We start from the raw sequence: 21,964 nt of genomic DNA, 5'->3' as shown, positions 1-21,964 counted from the left end.
ATCATGTATGCGTGCATCATCTTGCATAACATGATAGTCCAACATGAAGGTGGAAGAGTCACTGATTGGGGCGATGATGAAGGTGGATCTAGCTCCAGCACGGCGGCCCCGCCCCACGTTCGAGGATTACCGATGGGCTTTAATGAGGTTCTATCTAGAGTGGCCTCAATGCGCAACCAACAAGACCATGCTCAGCTCATGAACGACATGATTGAAGAAGTTTGGGACCGTAACCGCCTTTGAGAATTTGTAGTTTTTTTTTATTTTGTAGTGTAATATTTGAATTTTAATGAAATGAAGTTTTTTTTCCAATTTTAGTAGTGTTTTAAATATTAAAATAAATAAAATGCTTAGGGTGGCCTCTAGGGCATCCCACTGCAGGCGGAAGGGTAGGAGAATGAAATGCTGATGTGGCGGAGCATAGGGTACCTTATAGGGTAGACTATAGGGCGCCCCATTGTGAATGCCCTCAGATTACGACGCCAGCACCATATTCGCGTTCACACCCTACAGATGCGTGATGTTGATCTCCCTGAACCCGCTCACCGACGCCAGCGGTATATTGCAACCAATCTGCTCCTTGAGTAGTTTTTTTTTATTTTGTAGTGTAATATTTGAATTTTAATGAAATGAAGTTTTTTTTCCAATTTTAGTAGTGTTTTAAATATTAAAATAAATAAAATGCTTAGGGTGGCATGTAGGGCATCCCACTGCAGGCGGAAGGGTAGGAGAATGAAATGCTGATGTGGCGGAGCATAGGGTACCTTATAGGGTAGACTATAGGGCGCCCCATTGTGAATGCCCTCAGATTACGACGCCAGCACCATATTCGCGTTCACACCCTACAGATGCGTGATGTTGATCTCCCTGAACCCGCTCACCGACGCCAGCGGTATATTGCAACCAATCTGCTCCTTGAATCTGTTCTGCATCAGCTAGTTCTACGATGTCCTGCACGCCCCATTGCACGTGTAGTCTGAGAGCTTCTATGTCTCTACCGGATCGGAGATCCACTCCGCAGAATAGTGCTTCTTCCTCGACTTCGATGCGGTGGGGCAGGGGAGGCAGAGTGATGGAGGTAGTTGGCTTGGGGGATGAGTGAGAATTGTAGAGAGAGAGAAGTGGGTTGGGTTTGGGAAGATAGGAAGAGATGCATACACGATAATCAGAGAGCTTCTCCATCTCCATCAGATCGGAGATCCTCTGCTCAGAGTGGTGCTTCTTCCTCAACTCCGATGCGGTGCGGTGGGGGAGGCCGCGCGACGGAGGTAGTTGGCTTGGGGGATGAGTGAGAATTGTAGAGAGAGAGAAGTGGGTTGGGTTTGGTAATATATGAAGAAATGCATATACTGTATAATATTTAATCTTCCAAAATTACCCTTTTGTCAATAAAAAATCAGAATCTGTAATTATTAATAATCATTAGATGTAATTAATGGGTGGATGAGATTTGGTCTCTAGTTCAGTCGTTAAAATTGGTTCGACATTGATCACAACTTTATAGGGATGTGATCAATGTCGAACCATTCTTAAGGGCCGAACTAGAGACCAAATTAGGGCCCTCCATTTTTTTAATCTTATGGTTAGGATTAATTTACAATTAATTTAATTATTTATTCAATAAAAACATGCTGAGGGGTATTTTTGGAAATCAATTTATTAATCTTCATCAAAAACGTGAATCTCTTTCATTCTCTCAATTCATACAATCTTCACACAATCTTCAAGCAATCTTCATCAATTTTCACGCAATTTTCTTCAATTCAATCTGCCATCCACGATCCGCGTCGATCTTCTTCATTCCACGTTCAATTCACGCTGCATCAGCTGGTGTTTGATTCGTTTCGGGCTCATCAAAAGCTATCAATTCTCTTGCAATTCACAATCTGCTCTGCGTCGATCTTCTTCAATCTGCCATCGACGTTCGCGTGGATCTTCTTCATTCCATGTTCAATTCACGCTGCACCAGCTGGTGTTTCATTCGTTTCGGGCTCATCAAAAGCTGCTGGACCTTAGTTCACTAATTCTGTTTCAATTTCTCAATATTCTGACTCTCATGGAGAATATCGATAGATTGGGATCTACTTCAACAAATTCTGCGGTTGAAGACGGATTAGGATCTACATCAAGAGGATCTACATCGATCAATGATGGATCGATTATGAATGATCTTAGAAATCCAGGAGGCTCTCTTTTTGATACGGATTCAAATTCGGATTCAGAGGCAGAATCAAATAATACCGCAGTTGAAGGTAGATGAATTTTTCTAATTGAGCAATGTGTTATCTTAGATTTTTTTCATGTTTGTAGTGTAAAAAGAATAATAATGAAGTAAATGTCGAAAAATGAGCTCAAAACTACGTTGGAACGTTGGAAAGTTGATCCATGTGCTTAAAATAATGAAGTAAAACAGATTTTTTTCATGTTTGTAGTGTATATGCGATCTGTACTCATAGTGAACTAAATTTTATTTATCCTGAAGTAATAACAAGTTAAAATGAACTTCTGTTCTTGTTGAATATTAAATGCTGATATTATTGTAGTGTATATGCGATATGTACTCATAATGAACTAAATTGTTGTTACCATGAAGTAATAAATAGTAAAACTGAACTTCTGTTCTTGTTTGAATGAATATGTTTTGTTTTGTTTAAATTTTCCACTAACAGTAGTTTGTATGTTTTATAACAGTGTCATACTTACCTGATTGTCCATCCCAGCTGAAGCCTTACATTGGTCAGATTTTTCTTAGACTTGATGATGCTACTGAGTTTTATAATAAGTATGCACGACATGTTGGGTTTGACACTCGTAAACATGGATCTAAAAAGAAGGTGGATCATGTCACATGGTTGTATGTTGTGTGCAGTAGAGAAGGTCAGAGGAAAATGAAAATGCAAGGGCATGAGTCAAAACGTAGACGTTCTTCTAGGAAGTGTTTTTGCAAGGCTAAAATTGCTTTTAAGCTTTGTAAAGGAATAGGTTATGTTGTCAATCAATTTTATGAAATACATAATCATGATATGGTGGAGTTACGCCATAAGCGATTCATGAGGCTGAATCGCAACATTGACCTATTGCATCAGAAATTTATACTAGATTGTGCAAGTGCAAACATAGGCCCTACACTGACTTTTAAGTTGCTGAATGAGGTTCTTGGTGGGCTGGATTATGTTGGTTGCACAGTTGTAGAAGTTAGAAACTATAGGCGCGACTTGAGAGCATATACTAGTGGGGCAGATGCACAAATGGTACTTAATGAGATGAGCTGGAAGAAAGAGAATTGTCCAGCATTCACCTATGATTTTGAGGTGAACTCTCAGGATATGCTCACTCGTCTTTTTTGGTGTGACCCCATTGCTAAGAAGAATTTCCATCTCTACGGTGATATAGTATCGTTTGACACAACATATTCAACTAATAGGTACGAACAATATGTTGTTTATAATGATATGATTATTGATGTGATCAACTTGCATATGCATGAAACATTTACTGAATTAATGAAATAACTTAACAGAATGTACTAGTAATAGTCAATAATGAATTAATAGTCCCCTGGAATGATGTGAGTACAGAAGTATTTAGGAGTCTTACTAGGAGAGTAAAACTCTTAGTGTCTGAAGTATTAATATGCAGCATATCATCCACAATTAAAGATAGTTCACTGGAATACTATGTTACTTCATTATTATGTGTTATTAATTCATTTTTAGAGTCTGTTACTTCAGTAAAGATATCATGCAGTACCTGTATTACATCAATTCATTAAAAAGGATGTTATATATAATTATGAAATAGGTAGTTCATAATTAGAGTCTGTTACTTCAATATCATGTTTTATTAATTCATTTTATCAATTTACTACTTCATAGGTTTTCACAGTAGGGCATGAAACTTCATTACTATATATTTACATATTAGTTAAGTTCACATTTTAGCAGTGAGCACAGTTATAGATACTACATTTCAGAACTACTTGCATTCTTCATAATTGGAGAGGAAGTTTTACCTTTACATAACAAACACAGAATTAATATGCAACATATCATCCACAATTATAGATAGTTCACTGGAATACTATGTTACTTCATTAGTAAGTGTTATTAATTCATTTTTAGAGTCTGTTACTTCAGTATAATGTTTTATTACTTCATTTCATTCATAAACCCTACTGTTTAAACATAGCATTTATATTACTTTATCCTTTTTATAACATCCTTTTTTTGATGAATTGATGTAATACAGGTACTGCATGATATTTGCACCGTTCACAGGAAAAGACAACCATGGGAGACCTGTAGCATTTGGTGCAGGCTTATTATCTAAAGAAAATGCTGATTCCTTCGCATGGTTGTTTGAACGTTTTGTCAAATGTATGGGTTCTGCACCAAAATTGATCATTACTGATCAGGATTTGGGAATGAAGGTTGCTGTGGAAAGAGTCCTTGTTGATACAAGACATCGATGGTGCATGTGGCACATCATGTTTAAGGTTGTGGAAAAGTTACCAAAGAATCTACTTGGCAATGAAGATTTGAAAAAAGAGTTAAACAATTGTGTGTGGTCTGAGCTGATAGAGCCTGAAGAATTTGATGAAGAATGGAATAAAGTAATGGAAAAATATGGGCTTAAGGACAATGAGTGGTTTTCCTCGATGTTTGCCTCTCGAAAATTTTGGGTATGTATCCTCTTTGGAAACATATTTTCTATACGCTGAAGAATTTCTGTCATTATTCTGAAGCATATTTGTTAACTAATGAACTGCAGGTGCCTGCATTCTTTAGGGATTTTCCAATGAGTTCACTAATAAAGACCACATCAATATCTGAATCTCAGAACATATTCTTCAAGAGGTACTCCAAGTCTCGTTCTAATCTTGTTGAATTTCTTATGAATTACAACAATGCATTGGATGGCCAAAGGAGCAACAACAATAGGCTAGAATACTTGGATTTTAATACAATTCCAACTTTGAAAACAAATTCAGCCCTCGAGAAGCATGCTTCAACAATATATAGTGATAGTGGTTTCAAACTAATTCAAAGTGAGATAGAGGAAGCAGTTGACAATGTCACTATGGTGACAGTGTCAAACATTGGTGAGAATGAGATTTATGTAGTCAACGACAAGTTCTCGAAGAACTGGACTGTGTCATACTCCACATCTTTTGATTCATATGCATGTAGTTGTAAGATGTTTGGGAGGATTGGGCTTGTATGCAGTCACATTTTTTGGGTCTTGAGAAACAAAAAAATAAAATTAATCCCTAATGAGTTACATGGAGGACGATGGTTGAAGTCTAAATTTGTCAAGGCTGTTCATTGTGGGTTTGATGATGATATTGAAACATTTATTGTTGCGGATGAGACGAAGCAGGAGTATAGGGATATGCATGGAGATTTTTATGATATTGCACGACTTATTGAAGGAGATAGTGATAAAATTCGAGCATTTAGACAAATTATGGCTGAAGGGAGAAAAGAAGTACTTGGTGAGGGAAATGTGTTGTCAATTAGTGAAAAGAGATTAATGATTGAGAATTTTTATGGATCACATGTCCCTAGTCAAATAGATGTTCATCCGCCAGATGTCGTCAAAACCAAAGGTTGTGGTCGACGTCTTTCTCGGCTTGAGAAGGAAATGAGAGAGATGTCCAAGCCTGGTCGGAAATGTGGAAAATGCGGCGAGGTTGGTCGGCATGATTCAAGAAATTGTGATAAGATACATGAGGAGAATAACAAGAAAAAGAGGAGAAACCAATGTTAAAGCTGGTTGTTTTATTACTTCATTCGGATATTTCTGTTCTTCATTGTGTTACTTCTGTACTTCAGTCTTGTAGTTTCTTACTTCATTTACATTTTGAATTTGAATTTGTTAAAACTTTTTGCGAGCTTAAAGAGAATAGACTGAAGTGTTGTTATAATGGCTTATTTTTTCTTTATTATAATGTTTTTTCTCAGTCTTTCTTTGATATATTTTCCATTTGTCATTCACTTATCAATAATCAATAGATCTCAAAAATGAACTAAGATCTCTGAAATGAACTAAATATGGTACCCAATGCAACATTACATGCTAATATTGAACAACATATAAAGAGGAAAATACGATGTTGAGGCTAAATATCTGGATTTGGATAATTTACTTCAGTTGGATAATTATGTTCTTCATTCACTTACTTCTGTACTTCAACCATGTTGTTTCTTACTTCATTTACATTTTGAATTTGAATTTGTTTAAACTTTTTACAAGCTTAAAGAGAATAAACAAGATATATTGTAGGAATATATTATTAATCTTACTTTATATGAAATATTTTCCATTTGTCAATAGATTATTGAAATGAACTAAGATTTCTGAAATGAACTAAATCTGTTAACCAATGCAGTAATATAGCCTAATAATGAACAATATTAAAACGCGTGGTACTTTATTCAATGCTCATAACAAATGTATGTCGAATACAAAATTTGATCTGCTAAAATGATCATTTGCTCTTTAAATATGCCGCAATCATTTTCTCAACATCAATTTCAATGTGTTTGCTTTCCTCTTCATAATACGCTGCTGTAACAATTTTGTTGTTGAAGCTTTCATGGCTGTTTTCGGCTAACATCAGCGCCGAACAATATTTAGCCCTCAAGCTCTGAAGGACACCCGAACTTGATTTCTTCAAGCCACAATTCCAGCAACCTTCTCGCTCACCCTTGTACGTTTCCATATGCCGCATTAGAAATACTCCACAATCTTCAACGTTATCAACTGTTCTCCATGGCATTTTCAATCTCTGCATTTTGGAGTTGGACACTATCTTACAATATGCGTGGAGACCATTCTTGGTGAGGAAGTGACAAAAGTATGATCTCTGCATGTACAAAACAAATACATGTCATTTATAGTTGTGTGCATTCATATGTATGTGTTATAAAATTCAAACATAAGAGAAGAATACGAACCAATGTTTCTGGAATGTGACCATAATTTATTATGAGGTCATTGTCATCCCCGTTTGCAGAATTGTCTATTACAGCAATAGCATTTCTCTTGAAGCAAAAACAAACAGCATAATAATGCTGATTTGCACATATGGGGAACAACACCTATTGAATGAATTAAAAAGCAACATGAAGAAAGTAATAAAGTATACAAATGAAGTAATAAAGTATACAAATGAAGTACTATGAACAATCTGAAAATTGAAGTAACAGGCAACATGATTGAAGTAATATAGTGTACGAATGAAGTAACATGCATTATGAATGAAGTAATAAATTTTACGAATGAAGTACTATGAACAATCTGAAAAATGAAGTAACAGGAAACATGATTGAAGTAATATAGTGTACGAATGAAGTAACATGCATTATGAATGAAGTAATAAATTTTACGAATAAAGTACTATGAACAATCTGAAAAATGAAGTAACAGGAAACATGATGAAGACATAAATCAGACTTGAAGTAATACTAATGATGCTTGTACCATGTTTACATCTTCCCATTTGAAATATGGTATTTCCTTCAACTCTCTGTCCAAGTTGTTACAAAAGTTTGCAATAACTGTGTTGGCATCCATGGATTGAGGCTTTGTCACAATGGTGTACAACTGCATATTAATATTAATGTAGTTAGGATCCTCATAACATACAATCTTATTATATTTCAATAATTTGTACTTACACAAGGGTACGTGGTGAAAAATAGGCGCTTGCTGAGTACGATGATCGAAATTCTCCATGTTGTTGAGGTAGGAAGCCCATGCATCTATAACGCCAACCACAATCAATTGCCGAGGTATCAAAGAACACATTTCCATCTTTGTAACTTTTACAACATCGTCGTCATAAACAAGTACTAATCTGCACATTATATCATACATGTTGGTATTTCACATTCTATTATTGGATATGTTAATTGTATGATATAATCCTAGAAAACAAGAGACAATATTAGAAATCATACCCGTCTCTTTCATGTGTTACAAGAATCCAGTAATATGATTCCTTCTCATCTTTACTGAGCTTGTTTGTAATCTTAACCGGTCTGTCAGCGAATGGAGATCGCAATGCATGCGAAACAGTTTTCTCTGTTCTAGTACGTACCTCCATTCGCCCCTTCAAAGTTTTGATCTATTGTTTGCAATAAATAAATCACTTTTATATAACCAACAAGAAGTAGATTACATATTATTATCAGATTCTTAATTTGCACAGGATTACCTTGTTAGCATTGTAAACAATGACCTCAGTCCCTACCGGCTTACACACTGGACCATTATCCATGAAATCATCATCATCCATGTCTATTTCCTTGTAAGCATCAATAACTGACTGTATTTCAGCAACCACATTAGCATTCTGTTCAACAAAATATAGATATAAGTATAATATAATCATATAGTTCATTCGGACAGACGATTACTTCACTACAATTAATATTAGTTCATCCAGAATGAATAATTATGCATAGCATGCTGGGTTGACACTTGTAAACATGGATTGAAAAAGAAAAGGAATTATGTCACATGTTGTATGTTGTGTGGTTGTTGGAGGATGAAGAATTTTGTTTGTAGAATTTAGATCTAACCTTTACTCCATCATCCTTTGTCCGATTATCTGTATGCCCATGTCACATTTGTTCCATGTTGAACTACACACGGTCAACTTTTCATGGTTTAACACACAAAACTGCTCGGAGAGTCTTATCTCATGTTTTCGTAACATCATATATCATTCACCATAGATTCATTAAATCATCAACCAATTGAAATAAAAATGCATTCACACATACGATTACACATTCCCACCGATTAAACCCTTAGATCTGCATTCCCTACACTCTCTAGATGCATGAGGGAAACAAAAGAAGAGTTGGGATGGAGAGGAGTGAAGAATATAGGTTTGAATTTACCTTTCTTGGACGAAACAATCGGTAGATAGCAAATAAAACCTTGGTTCTTCAATAATCTCTTGGAATTTGTGAGGATCTTGAATAGAATGGAAGAACAAGTGTGGGAGAGTGAAGAAGAGGGAGAATGGCGTGTGATTTGAAGAAGTAGGCGTGTGAATGAGAGGCTAGGTTTAGGAGTCTTTTATTTATAGGCTTAAAGAATATCCCACAATTAATTAGAGAATATTTGGAGAATAAATCAAATTAAAGATGGGAGATTTGATGGAGGATATTTGCGTTAATTTGAGGGAGAAATAAGGAGGATATTTCGAAAATCATGGCCATTTAATTAGCCATTGATTTAATTTAGTATTTTCACGGAGCAGAATAAAATAATACGGAGCAAGAAAAATTAAATAAAAAGTCCTCCCACAATTGGAAATAGGCGTGTGTTTATGCCTTCCACAAGGGAATAATTTCCAACCTTTAATAAAATAAAGGTATGGAAAGATTTGCTATGATATTCAATTAAAACATGGAAAGAAATAATTGAGGGATCAAAATAAATAATGAAATTTCTTCTCCCACAAGCTAGGAGATTTCGAAATCTCCCTTAGGAAAAAGTAGGGGCCGATTTTATCAAGAAGGAAATAAAGAATAATTGCCTTTGGATTTAATTGGATAATTATCCCAAGCAAATAATTAAATCAAGAAAGAATTCCTCCCTTAAATAATAGTGGTCGAAATTTCCACAATGAAAGGGGCAAGGTAATTATTTATGATTCTATTTAAATCTCACTCCCCAAAGATAATATAATTTGCGGCTATATTTCATTCCGCATCGATTAATTAAGGCCACGTCATCAATTCGACAAGATTGACTATTCCACCTCTCAACTCCAAAACAAAATTAGGTCGCATAGAAATCAAGCAATTAATTCACTCGTCAAATAAATCCACATACTTCACGGCATTAAAACATTAAATGCAAAATTTTAGGGTTCGAAAATTATGGTTCGAAAAGTGGGGCGTTACATTTTTACCATTACGAAGAATACAGGTCATCGTTTAAAAACATACTCCTTATTGTTTCATTCCATTCTAAACTCTATCAGCAGGTATGTACTGGTTGTAGCCATTCTGTCGACCTCGTATGCAACTCTCCAGTCGTGGCACCAAATTCACAAACTTGGAACAAATAAAATTCTATTTCCACGGCCCGATTCAGCTGCGATTGATTATGGCTGCGATCAGGTTTGTTCGCCTTAATTTATTTTTATTTTAGTATTTTAGAGAGCTTAAACTGGAGGAGGGTTATTGCAGATTGGTGCATACTTGTTGATATCAGCAGCTTCTGCTGCATAACGGAATGAGGCAAGGTTCAGACAATGTTTTCACGGATGCCTCCACGGCTGCAATAAGCATGGCCTTTTTCGCCTTTCTCTGCTTCATCATTTCCTCTCTCATTTCTGGATACAACCTCTGTCAACAATCAAACATATGAATACACAAACTTGCTACTTACTTTGTTTTTTTTCTGATTTTTCACTCGACTAAGAATTGTTGTTGTATTTGGATTATATCAAAGCATCTACATCAACAGCTACAACCATGCACGACCATGCAACCTTCCATACAGCCTCCCATACACGAGTCCATGCAAGGTGAAGAGTTGACGGTTTAGTTAGTTAGTTAGTTTTGTGCCAGCTGGAGTTAGTTAGTTTTCGGATATGTTGTTAGTTAATTGAACACCGAGTATATAAGGTGTTTTGTACACTCTTTCAATCATTCAATAAGATTCAAACTTTTCTCTCCAAAATATCTTTCTCTCCTTCATTTCAAATCGATTCATCTTCATATATTTGTTATGGTATCAGTGACTAAAACTTCCGCATTCGCTCTCTAATCTACCTATCTTCTCCGATTCATCTCCTTTCACGATGAATAATCGCAATCGACCCGCTCAATTGCCTACTGAGGACACATCAAGTCCTTACTTCCTTCATCCAAGTGATAATCCGGGGATCCTCCTTGTTCCACGGCAATTAACTGGATCTAACTACGCAACATGGAGCAGATCCTTCACTACTGCTCTTCTCGCCAAAAACAAGCTAGTTTTTGTTGATGGATCCATTCTTCGCCTTGCTCGCGATGATCTACTATATCAGCCATGGATTCGTTGCAATAGCATGGTGATCTCATGGCTACGCAACTCAGTCTCTCCACAAATATGCTCAAGTATCATGTATCTCGACGATGCATATGCTATCTGGTTCGATCTGAAGTAGCGCTTCTCCACAGGTGATTCAGCTCATGTCTCTCTCTCAAGGATCGTCGGATGTTAATACATATTTCACTAACCTACGCTTAGTTTGGGATGAATACGAGAGTTCTCAACCTATTTCCTGGTGTTCATGTGCTAGATGTACATGTGATAGTGCTTCAAAGTGGAGCCAGTATCAAGAGAACGAGTGCACCATGCAATTTCTCATTAGATTAAATGTTTCTTTCTCTCAGATCTCACATTCTCTCCATGATTCCCCTTCCTTCTCTATCAAAAGTTTTTTCATTGCTGATTCAGGAAGAGAGGCAGAGGCTTATAGATGGAAACTCTCTATCCTCTAACTCCACTCGGATTCCAGCCACTAGTGAATTGCCCTATGCTAATGCAGCCTCTTCATTTGGCAGAGGCCTGAACAAATTTCTATGTTCTCACTGTGGCAGAACCAACCATCCAGTTGAGAAATGTTTTATTCTCCATGGCTTTCCATCTGGTTTTGGCAGAGGGAAGGGAAAATCTCCTCAAACTTCTAGTTTTGCTCCACATTCTTCTGGATTTACTGGAAGCTCAAATCCTCATCAGCAGCGCTCTGTTAATATTGTTGAAGACACTGCTAATATACCAAGTATTGATCAATATCAACATCTTATCAGCCTCTTGCAAAGTCAGAAACTCCACAATCCTTCTACACAAGCCAACACACCAGTTAATGATCCTCCTGCTCAATCCTCAACCAATGCTCATGTCTCAAACAACTTCTCTGGTACAGTTTTCTTCACTCCTTGTATAAATTCAATATCTTCTTCATGCTCTAGTTCATCTACCTGGATTTTAGATATAGGTGCTACTCACCATGTATGCTATGATCAATCTCTTTTCAATTCTGCCGCACCAATTGCAAATGCTTCAGTCAATCTTCCAAATGGCAATACAGCTCCTGTCACTCATCTAGGTACTGTAAAACTCACTTCTCTCATCACTTTATCTTCAGTTCTTCATGTACCATCCTTCTCTTTTAATCTCATATCAGCTAGTGCACTCACTCAAAATTCAGCTTGCACTGTCATCTTTACTCACAACAACTTCCAAATTCAGGAAGCTTCACTATGGACAGTGATTGGGAGGGGTAATCGAGTTGGAAACTTATACATCTTTGAGTTTCCAGAATCATCTTACAGTAGCACAAATACATCTCAGCCTTGTTCAAGTGCCAATGTAATACCATCTTTGAATTATGCTTCTATAAATTCAGTTGTAAGCCTTAATCTCTAGCATCAACGTTTGGGCCATCCCTTACTCAATAAATTAAAACTTCTATCCACTATATTGTCCCCCTCAAACTCACATCTTACTACTTTTCAAATTTGCCCCATTGTTAAACAAAAGAAGCTTCCATTTCCTGTTTCCACATACACAGCTTCTAAGATTTTTTATATGATCCACTGTGATGTGTGGGGTCCTTTCTCCACCCCACACATGATGGTTTCAAGTATTTCTTAACCATAGTGGATGATTTCTCAAGGTTTGTTTGGACTTTTCTTCTCATACAAAAATCTGAAGTCCAATCAGTTTTAACTCAATTCTTTGCCACTGTTAACACTCAATTCTCCAAGAAAATAAAAGTCATGAGGAGTGACAATGCCCCTGAATTCAACCTTCACTCTCTCATCTCATTATATGGGACTATTGCTCAGCATTCTTGTGTGGAAACTCCACAATAAAATGCAGGAGTTGAAAGGAAACACCAGCACTTACTCAATGTAGCCCGCAACCTCCTTTTTCAGTCTCATTTGTCCATTTCATTTTGGGGGGAGTGTATTCTCACAGCATCCTTCCTCATAAACAGAACTCCATCCTCTGTTCTTCTAGAAAATACAACACCTTTCCAAGCTCTCTTTAAAAAGGCTCAGTCCTACTCAAATCTGAAAGTCTTTGGGTGTCTTTGTTTTGCATCCACTTTAGATAAGAGTAAACACAAATTCTCACCTAGAGCCATCAAGTGTATCTTCATTGGATATCTCTCTGGCTACAAAGGATACAAAGTCATGGATCTGGACACTAATGAGATTTTTATCAGCAGAAATATCTCATTCCATGAATCTGAATTTCCCTTCTCTTCTCAGTCTCAGTCCATTTTTCCAACTCCATCTCATACTGATTCTCTCATCTCTCACAATCCTCTATCTCAAGCTGATCCTCTCATCCCTCAGAATACTTACATACCTCATACTTCTCATCACTCCAAGTCTGGCAGATCTCTCAAAGTTGATTACATATGTAATTCAGTCACTACATCTTCCAACTATCCCATCTCATCTTACTTCTCTCTATCCAAATTGTCTCAGCCCTATCTCAAATTCATCATTCTACTCTCCACACTCTCTGAGCCTTCAACCTACAAGAAAGCCTCTCAAAGCCCAGGGTGGGTTCTAGCTATGCAAGATGAGCTGCAAGCTTTGATCAGAAATAATACTTGGATGATCACTTATCTGCCCCTTGGCAAAGTCCTCATTTCTTGCAAATGGGTGTACAAAATCAAATTTAAAGCTGATGCTACTGTGGAAAGATACAAAGCACGTTTGGTAGCTAAAGGCTTCACTCAACAGGCTGGTGTTGATTATCATGACACTTTTTCTCCGGTAGCTAAACTCACAACAGTCAAATTGATGCTATCTATTGCTGCTATTAAGGGTTGGAGTTTATCTCATCTGGATATTAACAATGCATTCTTATATGGGGATTTGGAAGAGGAAATTTATATGACCTTACCTCCTAGTCTGATTATTGTTGATCCTCCCCCTGGCTCTTTACAGCTGGTTTGTAGATTGAAAAAGTCTCATTACGACCTCAAGCAAGCTTCCAGACAGTGGTACCTGAAATTCTCTCAAGTTCTATCTGGTTTTGGCTTAGTACAATCTGCCTCTGATCATTCCTTTTTCTACAAGAGTTCTTCAACTGGTCACTTCTTTGGAGTTGTTATCTATGTGGATGACATCCTAGTGGCTAGTAGTGAGGACAACATGATCTCAGAGTTTAAAGCTTTCTTGCTAATCACTTCAAATTCAAGGATTTAGGCAATCCAAAATACTTCCTTGGCATTGAAATTGCTAGAAACAAAATTGGCATCTTCATCTCTCAGCACAAATATGCCTTAGATCTTGTGTCTGATGCTGGATTACTTGGCTGCAAACCAGCTTCTACTCCCATGGATTCTATGAAACATCTACAAATGGATGCCAGACCCCCACTTGATGATCCAGCAGTCTATAGAAGACTAATTTCAGTGCTTGTTTATCTCTGCATCACACGACCTAACATCACTTTTGCTATCAACAAACTCAGCCAATTTCTATCTAAACCATGCTCAGAACATCTTCTTGCTGCTTGAAAGAGTTCTTAAATATCTAAAGGGCACAATAGGTCATGGCCTACTCTACTCAGCTCAAGCAGCTCTCTCATTAAGCATCTTCTCTGATGCAGATTGGGCTGGCTGCCCAGATACCAAACGCTCTATCTCTGGTTTCTGCTTATTTCTTGGTACGTCATTGATTTCTTGGAAATCAAAGAAGCAGCATACAGTCTCTAGGTCCTCCGCTGAAGCTGAGTACAGATCTATGGCCCTTGCTTGTTGTGAAGTAGTGTGGATTATTGCTTTACTAAAAGATTTTGGCATAGATATAAAGCAGCTGGTGATCAAAATGTCCATGTCCACAACACCAATCAACTTGCTGATATTTTTACAAAGCCTTTGGCCGCTGCACCTTTCCACAACTTACTCATCAAGATGGACTTTAAGAGTCTATATAGTCCATCTTGAGGGGGCCTATCAAAGCATCTACATCAACAGCTACAACCATGCACGACCATGCAACCTTCCATACTGGCTCCCATACACGACGAGTCCATGCAAGGCGAAGATTTGAAGGTTTAGTTAGTTAGTTAGTTTTGTGCCCGCTAGAGTGAGTTAGTTTTCGGTTATGTTGTTAGTTAATTGAACACCGAGTATATAAGGTGTTTTGTACACTCATTCAATCATTCAATAAGATTCAAACTTTTCTCTCCAAAATATCTCTCTCCTTCTCCAACTCATTCAAATCGATTCATCTTCATATATTTGTTAGATTATTTGGTAAAACTGGAGTATAAAAAAGGATCAAGTAGTAGTTGAAATAAATGAAAAAATATGAGCTAAAGCTATTACAGAGCTAGGCTTACACGTTACATTTACAATGCAAATGGCGTGTGATTTGTTCAATCTAGAAACAGGTCGAAAAAGGAGGGCTCTTCTTTAGTTAGGGACATGGGATTGTTGTAAGTTGTGGGTGCAGGGGGCCTCATTACTTGTGGTTGAGGCCTGCTAGTTGCATAGCAGTTGCTTCCACGTGCTGCGGGGACCTCGTGGTTGTGCTTCCCTTCGTATGTGGTGATCACGGCCCTCTTGTCGTGGAATGCACGCTCCACGTGTTTCCTCACCGGACACCCGTTGGAGGTGCACTTGTAGTAACTCCTGCAATAATATAATTATAGGGCATTATGTAAGATTTTTTTAGTTTTGAATTTTAAACTGGATAGATACATAAATAAATAGATAGATATGTCGTGTTTAGTTTTCGTACCTAGGATTGGGGTTGCCCTTCACCACTTTCTGCCCATATTTCCTCCACCGGTAGCCGTCATCAAGAATGTCGATTTCACTAGTTGTCTGCACTACCACTCGGGGCTCTCGGACGGCTCTATTCCCACAACTACTGTCATTCTCGTCGTCCGCTTTCCTGACAAAAAAAATATAAAAAATCATTTTTGTTAGTAAATGAAACAATATTGTAAGAGAGAACTGAAATCCCTATATAAATGAAATAGTATCTGCTGACCATCTCTTGGCATCATTGATGGACGAGGCTTGCTCGATGTCGTCGGAGATGGAAGAGTTGTTGTTGTTGTTGTCGGTGGCGGTGCTCTCAGTGACGTTGTTGTTGTTGTAGTTGTAGTTGTGGGTGGAGGATGATGACCTTCTGGTTGATTGGGGCTTGGAGTGGTCGTGGCTCCCTTTGTAAACAATCTCAGTGATGTATCCATCTAAATTCCTCTCCACTTTCTTCTTGGTGGGGCAGTTTGCGAAGGTGCACTTGTAATAGCTACGAGGATTCTCGCTTCCCTTCACTTGTTTCTGTCCGTATTTTCTCCAGTTGTATCCGTCATCGGATTTCCCCTGCTCTATCCTTGGAACTTCTTCTACTTTTGCAATTTCATCTTCTCTCTGCCTTTTCAACGAATCCTGCTCAACATTCAAATTTCTAATTAATACTACTATTACTTTATAATTAATTGAGTTCGTTTGACTCTGTTTGAAATCTAAGAAATAGAAAGAAAATTGAAAAAGTTAATGTAAAATGTGTTTACTTTTATATACTCTATTAGTTTAAAATAAAACGTAAGTTTGAAAAGTTAGTGAGATATGAGATGGGAAACAAAAATGGTAAATTAACGGTCGGAAAAAAGAAATTGATGTCAATTTAAGCGTGGATATGAAGAGTAGGTAAATAATTGTGTTTACCCTTGAAGCGATGAGTGAGGAGGAATCAGAAAGTGCCGTTTGGGTATGGGATTGGAAGGAGAAATCGGAAAACGGGGTTGCCTCGTCCTTGGCGAATAAGGCGGCGAAGGCTCCGGTGGTCGGAGATGGGAGAGCCTACACAAATCAATTAAATTAAATTAAATTAAGAGAGGCGACAGATATAAATGATTTTACATAGATAACAACTTACATTAGATGATCCGAAAAGGACAGGAGAGTCGAGGAAAAAGGAAGGGGAGAGAGGGGGCGGAGAGAGAGCAGCTGGGAATGAATAGTCTTTGTTTGATGTGAGCATGTCAGTGAAAGAAGAATTCATGTATTGGGATGTGGGACTGTAGTTAAAAGCTCTGTTTAAGGATGCCATACAGATACAGAGAGAGAGAATTGAAATCAATTGATGGATAAGGAAGTTTGTGTTCTTGGTTTGAATAAATTTGGAAGGAGAGAAAATATACATAAATAGGGAAGAAAAGTGGTAGGAGATGGTTTCTGGGAAGGAGCTGAGAGGTTTGACTGTGGAAATTGGGGGCTTGGTCAAAGCTTGTGGGTTTGACTTTGACCGGCTCCCGGCGGCTGAATGCTTGGGAGGACGCCACGTAGGATTGCATCGTAGCTAAATTCTATGCTCTATCTTTTTGAAGTTATTCACCTTCATGTTTGATAGTAACTTCTATCATTTGTAAATGGAGATCACACGCTCTAAATATGAAGTTAAACTACAAAATCTCTGGTCTAAACTAATAAAATTGACTTCCTTATAGTCACCTAGTTTAAATTTATCGTATTATACTATGTATACATATATGATAAAAAAAATATTAGCTAAATAAATTAAATATATACATATTATTTGTAAGTTGTATTAGAAAGAGCAGGGGCTGCTGTGCTAAATACTACTCACTCCGTTCCATAGTAATGGAGACGTTTCTTTTCGGTACGGAGATTAAGAAAATTGTGTTAGGTGAGTTAAGTAAAGGGAGAATAAAGTGGAAAATGAAAAAGATAGAGAGATGAAGAGAGAATAAAGTAAGAGAGAGTAAAGTAAGCATGGATAAATGTGTTGACTTTTTATTAAAAAAAAAAGAATTGACTCTATTACTATGGAACGTACCAAAATGACAAAATGACTCTATTATTATGGAACAGAGGGGTATTCCCTTCGTCCCATAATAGATGTCACACTTTCCTTTTTAGTTTGTCACAAAAGATGTCACATTTCCCTTTTTGGAAAAATCTTCATTTCACATTAATATAAATATATTATTTTCTCTCTTCACCTAACACACAAAACAGCATCTCTCAAAATCCCGTGTCGTTCTTTAAGTGTGTCATCTATTATGAGACGGAGGGAGTACTACTAAATAACATAGCAAAGGATCTCCATCCGAATACATTTGGTTATTAGAGAGAATTTCCCTAAAATAGAAAATTTTTATTTTTAAAAGACGGACCAAATAAAAATAATTTCTATCCATATTGGTTCATCCATTATTTCTTCTACATCATAAATCATCTTCTAAATGTGACCAAATTTTTCACCTTTTCTTTGTCATCTATTACAAAGAATATGTCATCGAACTTACTATCTCCGACAATTTCTTGTCGATCAGAAAGCTCTAAAGTAGGCATTGATCCATTCATGCACAAAGTAGAAGTCACATTCTCAAACTCAGACCTTTGGTTGGTTATTGTATTGTACCATTGGGAACGTCACATGATGTACCTATGCTTGGGCCTGTCTTCTCTTCATCTTCATAAAGAGTACACACTTTTTCTGGATTTAACATGTCTTTACTTTCACATCCATAACACAAAAAACAATGAATATCTTTTGATGAAATATTCGTAACTATATAAATGGTCATTGCTACAACTAATAGGAATGAAATTCAAATCAGCAAGGTCTAATGGTGCCACATCACATCACAGATAGATTACATCTCCATTAAAACTCGAGCTGCAAACGAAGTATATCCATATACGAGATACCTCCGGGGAAGAGGACCAAAGCGAGATCAGATCCTTGAACTACCACCTTCCACGCCCGTTGCAAGATCCCCTACGACCATCTTCTCGACCAACTCCTCTGCTCTTTCCTGCAAACCAATCTTGCACAACCAACACATGATTTTATCTAAACCCTTTGACTCATAAACATGGCTTTCCTCCAACAATTCATCTATCAAACCGCAAGCCCCTTCCACGTCACCATCAACAGCAAAGCTATCAATCAGAATCTCATACATATGCTGATCTAAACACCTGCGTTTCAGCCGCATTTCTTGCACCATATCTCGCACCCGACTTAGCTCCCCTGCCCTATACAGTGCGCTTGAGATAGCCCTATACGTGTTCAAGTCGGGCACACAGCCTAACTCCTCCATCGAATGAAACATTGATATCCCTTCATCTACCTTTCCTTGCAAGCATAGACCATTTATATACACATTGTACGTGTGAATATCTGGGACTAACCCTAACACAAGCAATTCATCAAACACCTTATCTGCAACTGGAAACTCCTTGTTGCAGATCAACCAATCAAGCACTAGATGGTAGCACATAACATTAGCCTCAATTTTATTCATCTTCATCTGTTTCAATAATCCCAATGCATCCATGCCTTTCCCCCTTTTCACCAAAACCCTAATTACATTCAAGAAATCATTGCTCTTGGGTTTAAACCCTAAACATTTGAGCTCATCAAAAAACCCCCAAATTTCACCACCATATCCGCCGACGCCGTAATTCAGCTGCCGGCACATCGTCGCGAGCATCAAAGAACCAACCTTTTGATCCAAGTCGAAACCTTCCTCCACCAATTGATTCAGTATCCCCAAAGCATCACTCGCCCTCCCAATTCTGCAAAGAGCCCTAATTAAGATTTCGAAAGTGGATTCTTCAATCCGAATATTCATCGATTGGCTCTTGACTAATATTGTAGGCACAATCTTCATTCCCTTTTCGACCTTACAAAGAACTGAAAGCAAAGCGTTCAACGTTTCTACCGATGGCTCACACCTAAACCTTGGAGTCGCCAAGAAAAGATCTACAGCATCATCGAACATGTCGTTTTCACCGTAAAAATTGATTATATCGATGAAGACGCACGCGGGTGTCACGAAGTTTTCGAAATTTTCAATGTGGCTCAAAATTTGCAGGATTTGGTGTTGGCAGTTTGAAGGGCGGCTTTGAATCAAAATTTTGAAGAGGAAATGGTAGGACTGCGGAGTGGGTTCGACTTCGTAAGCAGCACAAGCGTCGATTAGGTCACGAAGAAGATGAGATTTGGAATTTTTGATCGATTGTTTGAAGGATTTCTTAGCTAATTGAAAAGCGAAAAAATCAGGCAATTGTTTGTTGTGCGGTTGAATTGGCCACTTTCTTGTTTTTCTTAGGTAGTAATTGCACAAAGAGGAAGATTTTGAAGAAGATGATGAGAATGATTTTATTGTGGGTTGATTTGCAGAGATCTTGTGCCGCCATGGGTGAATTTCTTCAGCTGCTATGAATCGCTTTACTCCCTTTAACATTTTTACGCAACTGTTATTAGAAACATTAATAATCTTTGTACTCTAACTCATGCGTTAAATATTGAGGTGGTTACTGTTTCTGGTTTTTCAATTGGAATTAAAATAGAATATTTAAAATTTTATTTTGCATTTTCTTAATTTAAACTCTCAGTTATTTTTTTCCATTTTAGTTATAGCTGGACCAATCATTCAACTAACTCTCATGCTCACATTTTGATAATAAAACAAATATATAAAAATAGAGTTTATGTTCCATTTTCTTCATAATGTTAAACAGCTGTTTAAAATAACCGAGTTAAAATGAGATTATATGAGACTATAAATAATGGAAGGAGGAGTGAATTTGTGCTTCAAACTTGAATACAAACTACTTAAAATTATTAGTACATACATCTAAGAGAGAGATGAAATGAGTAATTCTCAACACATGAGAAGATCTCTTCAAATTTGGTTCGTTGGCATGTTGCGGACCTTAAGGCAAAGTCATGGATTCCAAAGAATCCTTATTAATTTGATTTAGGGGTTTGGGCAATTCCATCACTCTCACCTTCTCTCCTCTATTAAATACTCTCCCCCTCTCTCTCACCTTCTCTCCTCTATCTCTCTTCTCTTCTCCTCTCCTTCCTCCCCTTCCTTCTGCAAAAGTCGACGCAAAATCTCAACTCAATTCTTCTTCTTCTTCTTGCTTCCCTCCGCAAAGCCGCCGAGCAATGACGGACCCAGGTGGGGTCGGCCGACCCCACCGCCGGTCCGTGAATACCTCCGAGAACCTCCCAGAATTGGTCGTCGACCCAGGGCTGCTCCGGCTCCGACCCCAGGCTATGGTTGCTTCGTCGACATGGAAGAGAGAAGAGGAAGAGAATTTGAAGAATAGGGACTAGGGGAGGTGAAATAATTTCACAAAAGAGAATTAAGTTTCTTGAAAATTTTGAAAAAGGAGACGATAATGGAGAAGAAGAGCGTCGCAGTGCTCTAAATTTGTTTTAGTAAAACTAGGTTGTACTTTTATTTTAATATTGATTAATACGGCGTAATTTTATTTCTTTGTTTAAGTGTAAACTTGATTAATAAGATAAGATGTGCTTGATTAGTTTAAATTGTATTTTATCATTACAGTCCAAGTAAATTCGTGTAATTTATTTTTTAAAATTGTCAATTACTACTAAAATAGTATGATTATTAATTTGATTTAATTTGATTTGATTTGATTTTGAGTTTACTAGATAGTAAGAGCATCTCCATCCGTGCTCTTGCCAACGAGCACGGATGTGGGCCCGCACCCACTTTTACTCCCTGCTATTAGGCAAGAGCACAACACCCACATTCGTGCTCTTCCGCAATGACAAGCTCAAGGGTCTCATCATTCTATTATTCAATTTAAATAAAAACATTTCCACAAAATTAAAATGCATTAAAAATATCCGGAATACTATTACAAATTACAAAAAAATTAAAAATTAAAAATTACATAATTAAAATCCTAAAAATTAAAAAGTACATCATTAAAATCCTAAAAATTAAAAAGTACATAATTAAATTTATAAAAGTAAAAAAAACCCACTACTTGTGGCCGAATTTCGCCCAAATGTGTTTGATTAGGTCTTCTTGTAGCTCAATGTGGGCTCGGGTATCGCGCATTGGGTTCCTTGTTTCGATCCTCTCGCCCACCGTCGTATGCACACCT

The 21,964-nt window shown here is 37.4% G+C and overlaps 3 protein-coding genes across 3 annotated transcripts; 1 reads left to right on the top strand and 2 right to left on the bottom strand.

Moving 5' to 3' along the window:
- The first annotated feature begins 2,056 nt into the window (after nt 1–2,056).
- LOC121796847 (protein FAR1-RELATED SEQUENCE 5-like) lies at nt 2,057–5,769 on the top strand. The gene is made up of 4 exons (XM_042195621.1): nt 2,057–2,252; nt 2,692–3,424; nt 4,249–4,681; nt 4,771–5,769. The coding sequence occupies exons 1-4, from the start codon at nt 2,057–2,059 to the stop codon at nt 5,767–5,769; spliced, it is 2,361 nt and encodes a 786-aa protein (XP_042051555.1).
- Nucleotides 5,770–15,315: 9,546 nt separating this feature from the next.
- On the bottom strand, nt 15,316–17,192 carry LOC121797443 (probable WRKY transcription factor 33). The gene is made up of 5 exons (XM_042196199.1): nt 16,938–17,192; nt 16,727–16,861; nt 16,044–16,447; nt 15,789–15,944; nt 15,316–15,679 (listed from the first exon to the last, which is right to left on the bottom strand). Exons 1-5 carry the CDS (start codon nt 17,109–17,111, stop codon nt 15,424–15,426), a joined length of 1,125 nt encoding a protein of 374 aa, XP_042052133.1. The 5' UTR covers nt 17,112–17,192; the 3' UTR covers nt 15,316–15,423.
- A 1,361-nt stretch (nt 17,193–18,553) lies between these two features.
- On the bottom strand, nt 18,554–20,280 carry LOC121793486 (pentatricopeptide repeat-containing protein At2g38420, mitochondrial-like). The gene has a single exon (XM_042191495.1). The coding sequence runs from the start codon at nt 20,278–20,280 to the stop codon at nt 18,763–18,765; it is 1,518 nt and encodes a 505-aa protein (XP_042047429.1). The 3' UTR covers nt 18,554–18,762.
- Nucleotides 20,281–21,964: the final 1,684 nt, after the last annotated feature.

This window comes from Salvia splendens, chromosome 3, assembly GCF_004379255.2.
Source record: "Salvia splendens isolate huo1 chromosome 3, SspV2, whole genome shotgun sequence".
Lineage (NCBI taxonomy): Eukaryota > Viridiplantae > Streptophyta > Magnoliopsida > Lamiales > Lamiaceae > Salvia > Salvia splendens.
This window is presented reverse-complemented; position numbering and strand designations above follow the sequence as displayed.

Coding starts and splice junctions, on each gene's coding strand:
- LOC121797443 (XM_042196199.1), bottom strand. CDS start 17,111: ATGGCATCCTTAAACAGAGCTTTTAACTACAGTCCCACATCCCAATAC. Junction 16,448..16,726: donor CCTCACTCATCGCTTCAAGG/GTAAACACAATT, acceptor AATGTTGAGCAG/GATTCGTTGAAAAGGCAGAG. Junction 15,680..15,788: donor AAGGGCAACCCCAATCCTAG/GTACGAAAACTA, acceptor ATATTATTGCAG/GAGTTACTACAAGTGCACCT.
- LOC121796847 (XM_042195621.1), top strand. CDS start 2,057: ATGGAGAATATCGATAGATTGGGATCTACTTCAACAAATTCTGCGGTT. Junction 3,425..4,248: donor ACAACATATTCAACTAATAG/GTACGAACAATA, acceptor GATGTAATACAG/GTACTGCATGATATTTGCAC. Junction 4,682..4,770: donor TTGCCTCTCGAAAATTTTGG/GTATGTATCCTC, acceptor AATGAACTGCAG/GTGCCTGCATTCTTTAGGGA.
- LOC121793486 (XM_042191495.1), bottom strand. CDS start 20,280: ATGTTAAAGGGAGTAAAGCGATTCATAGCAGCTGAAGAAATTCACCCA.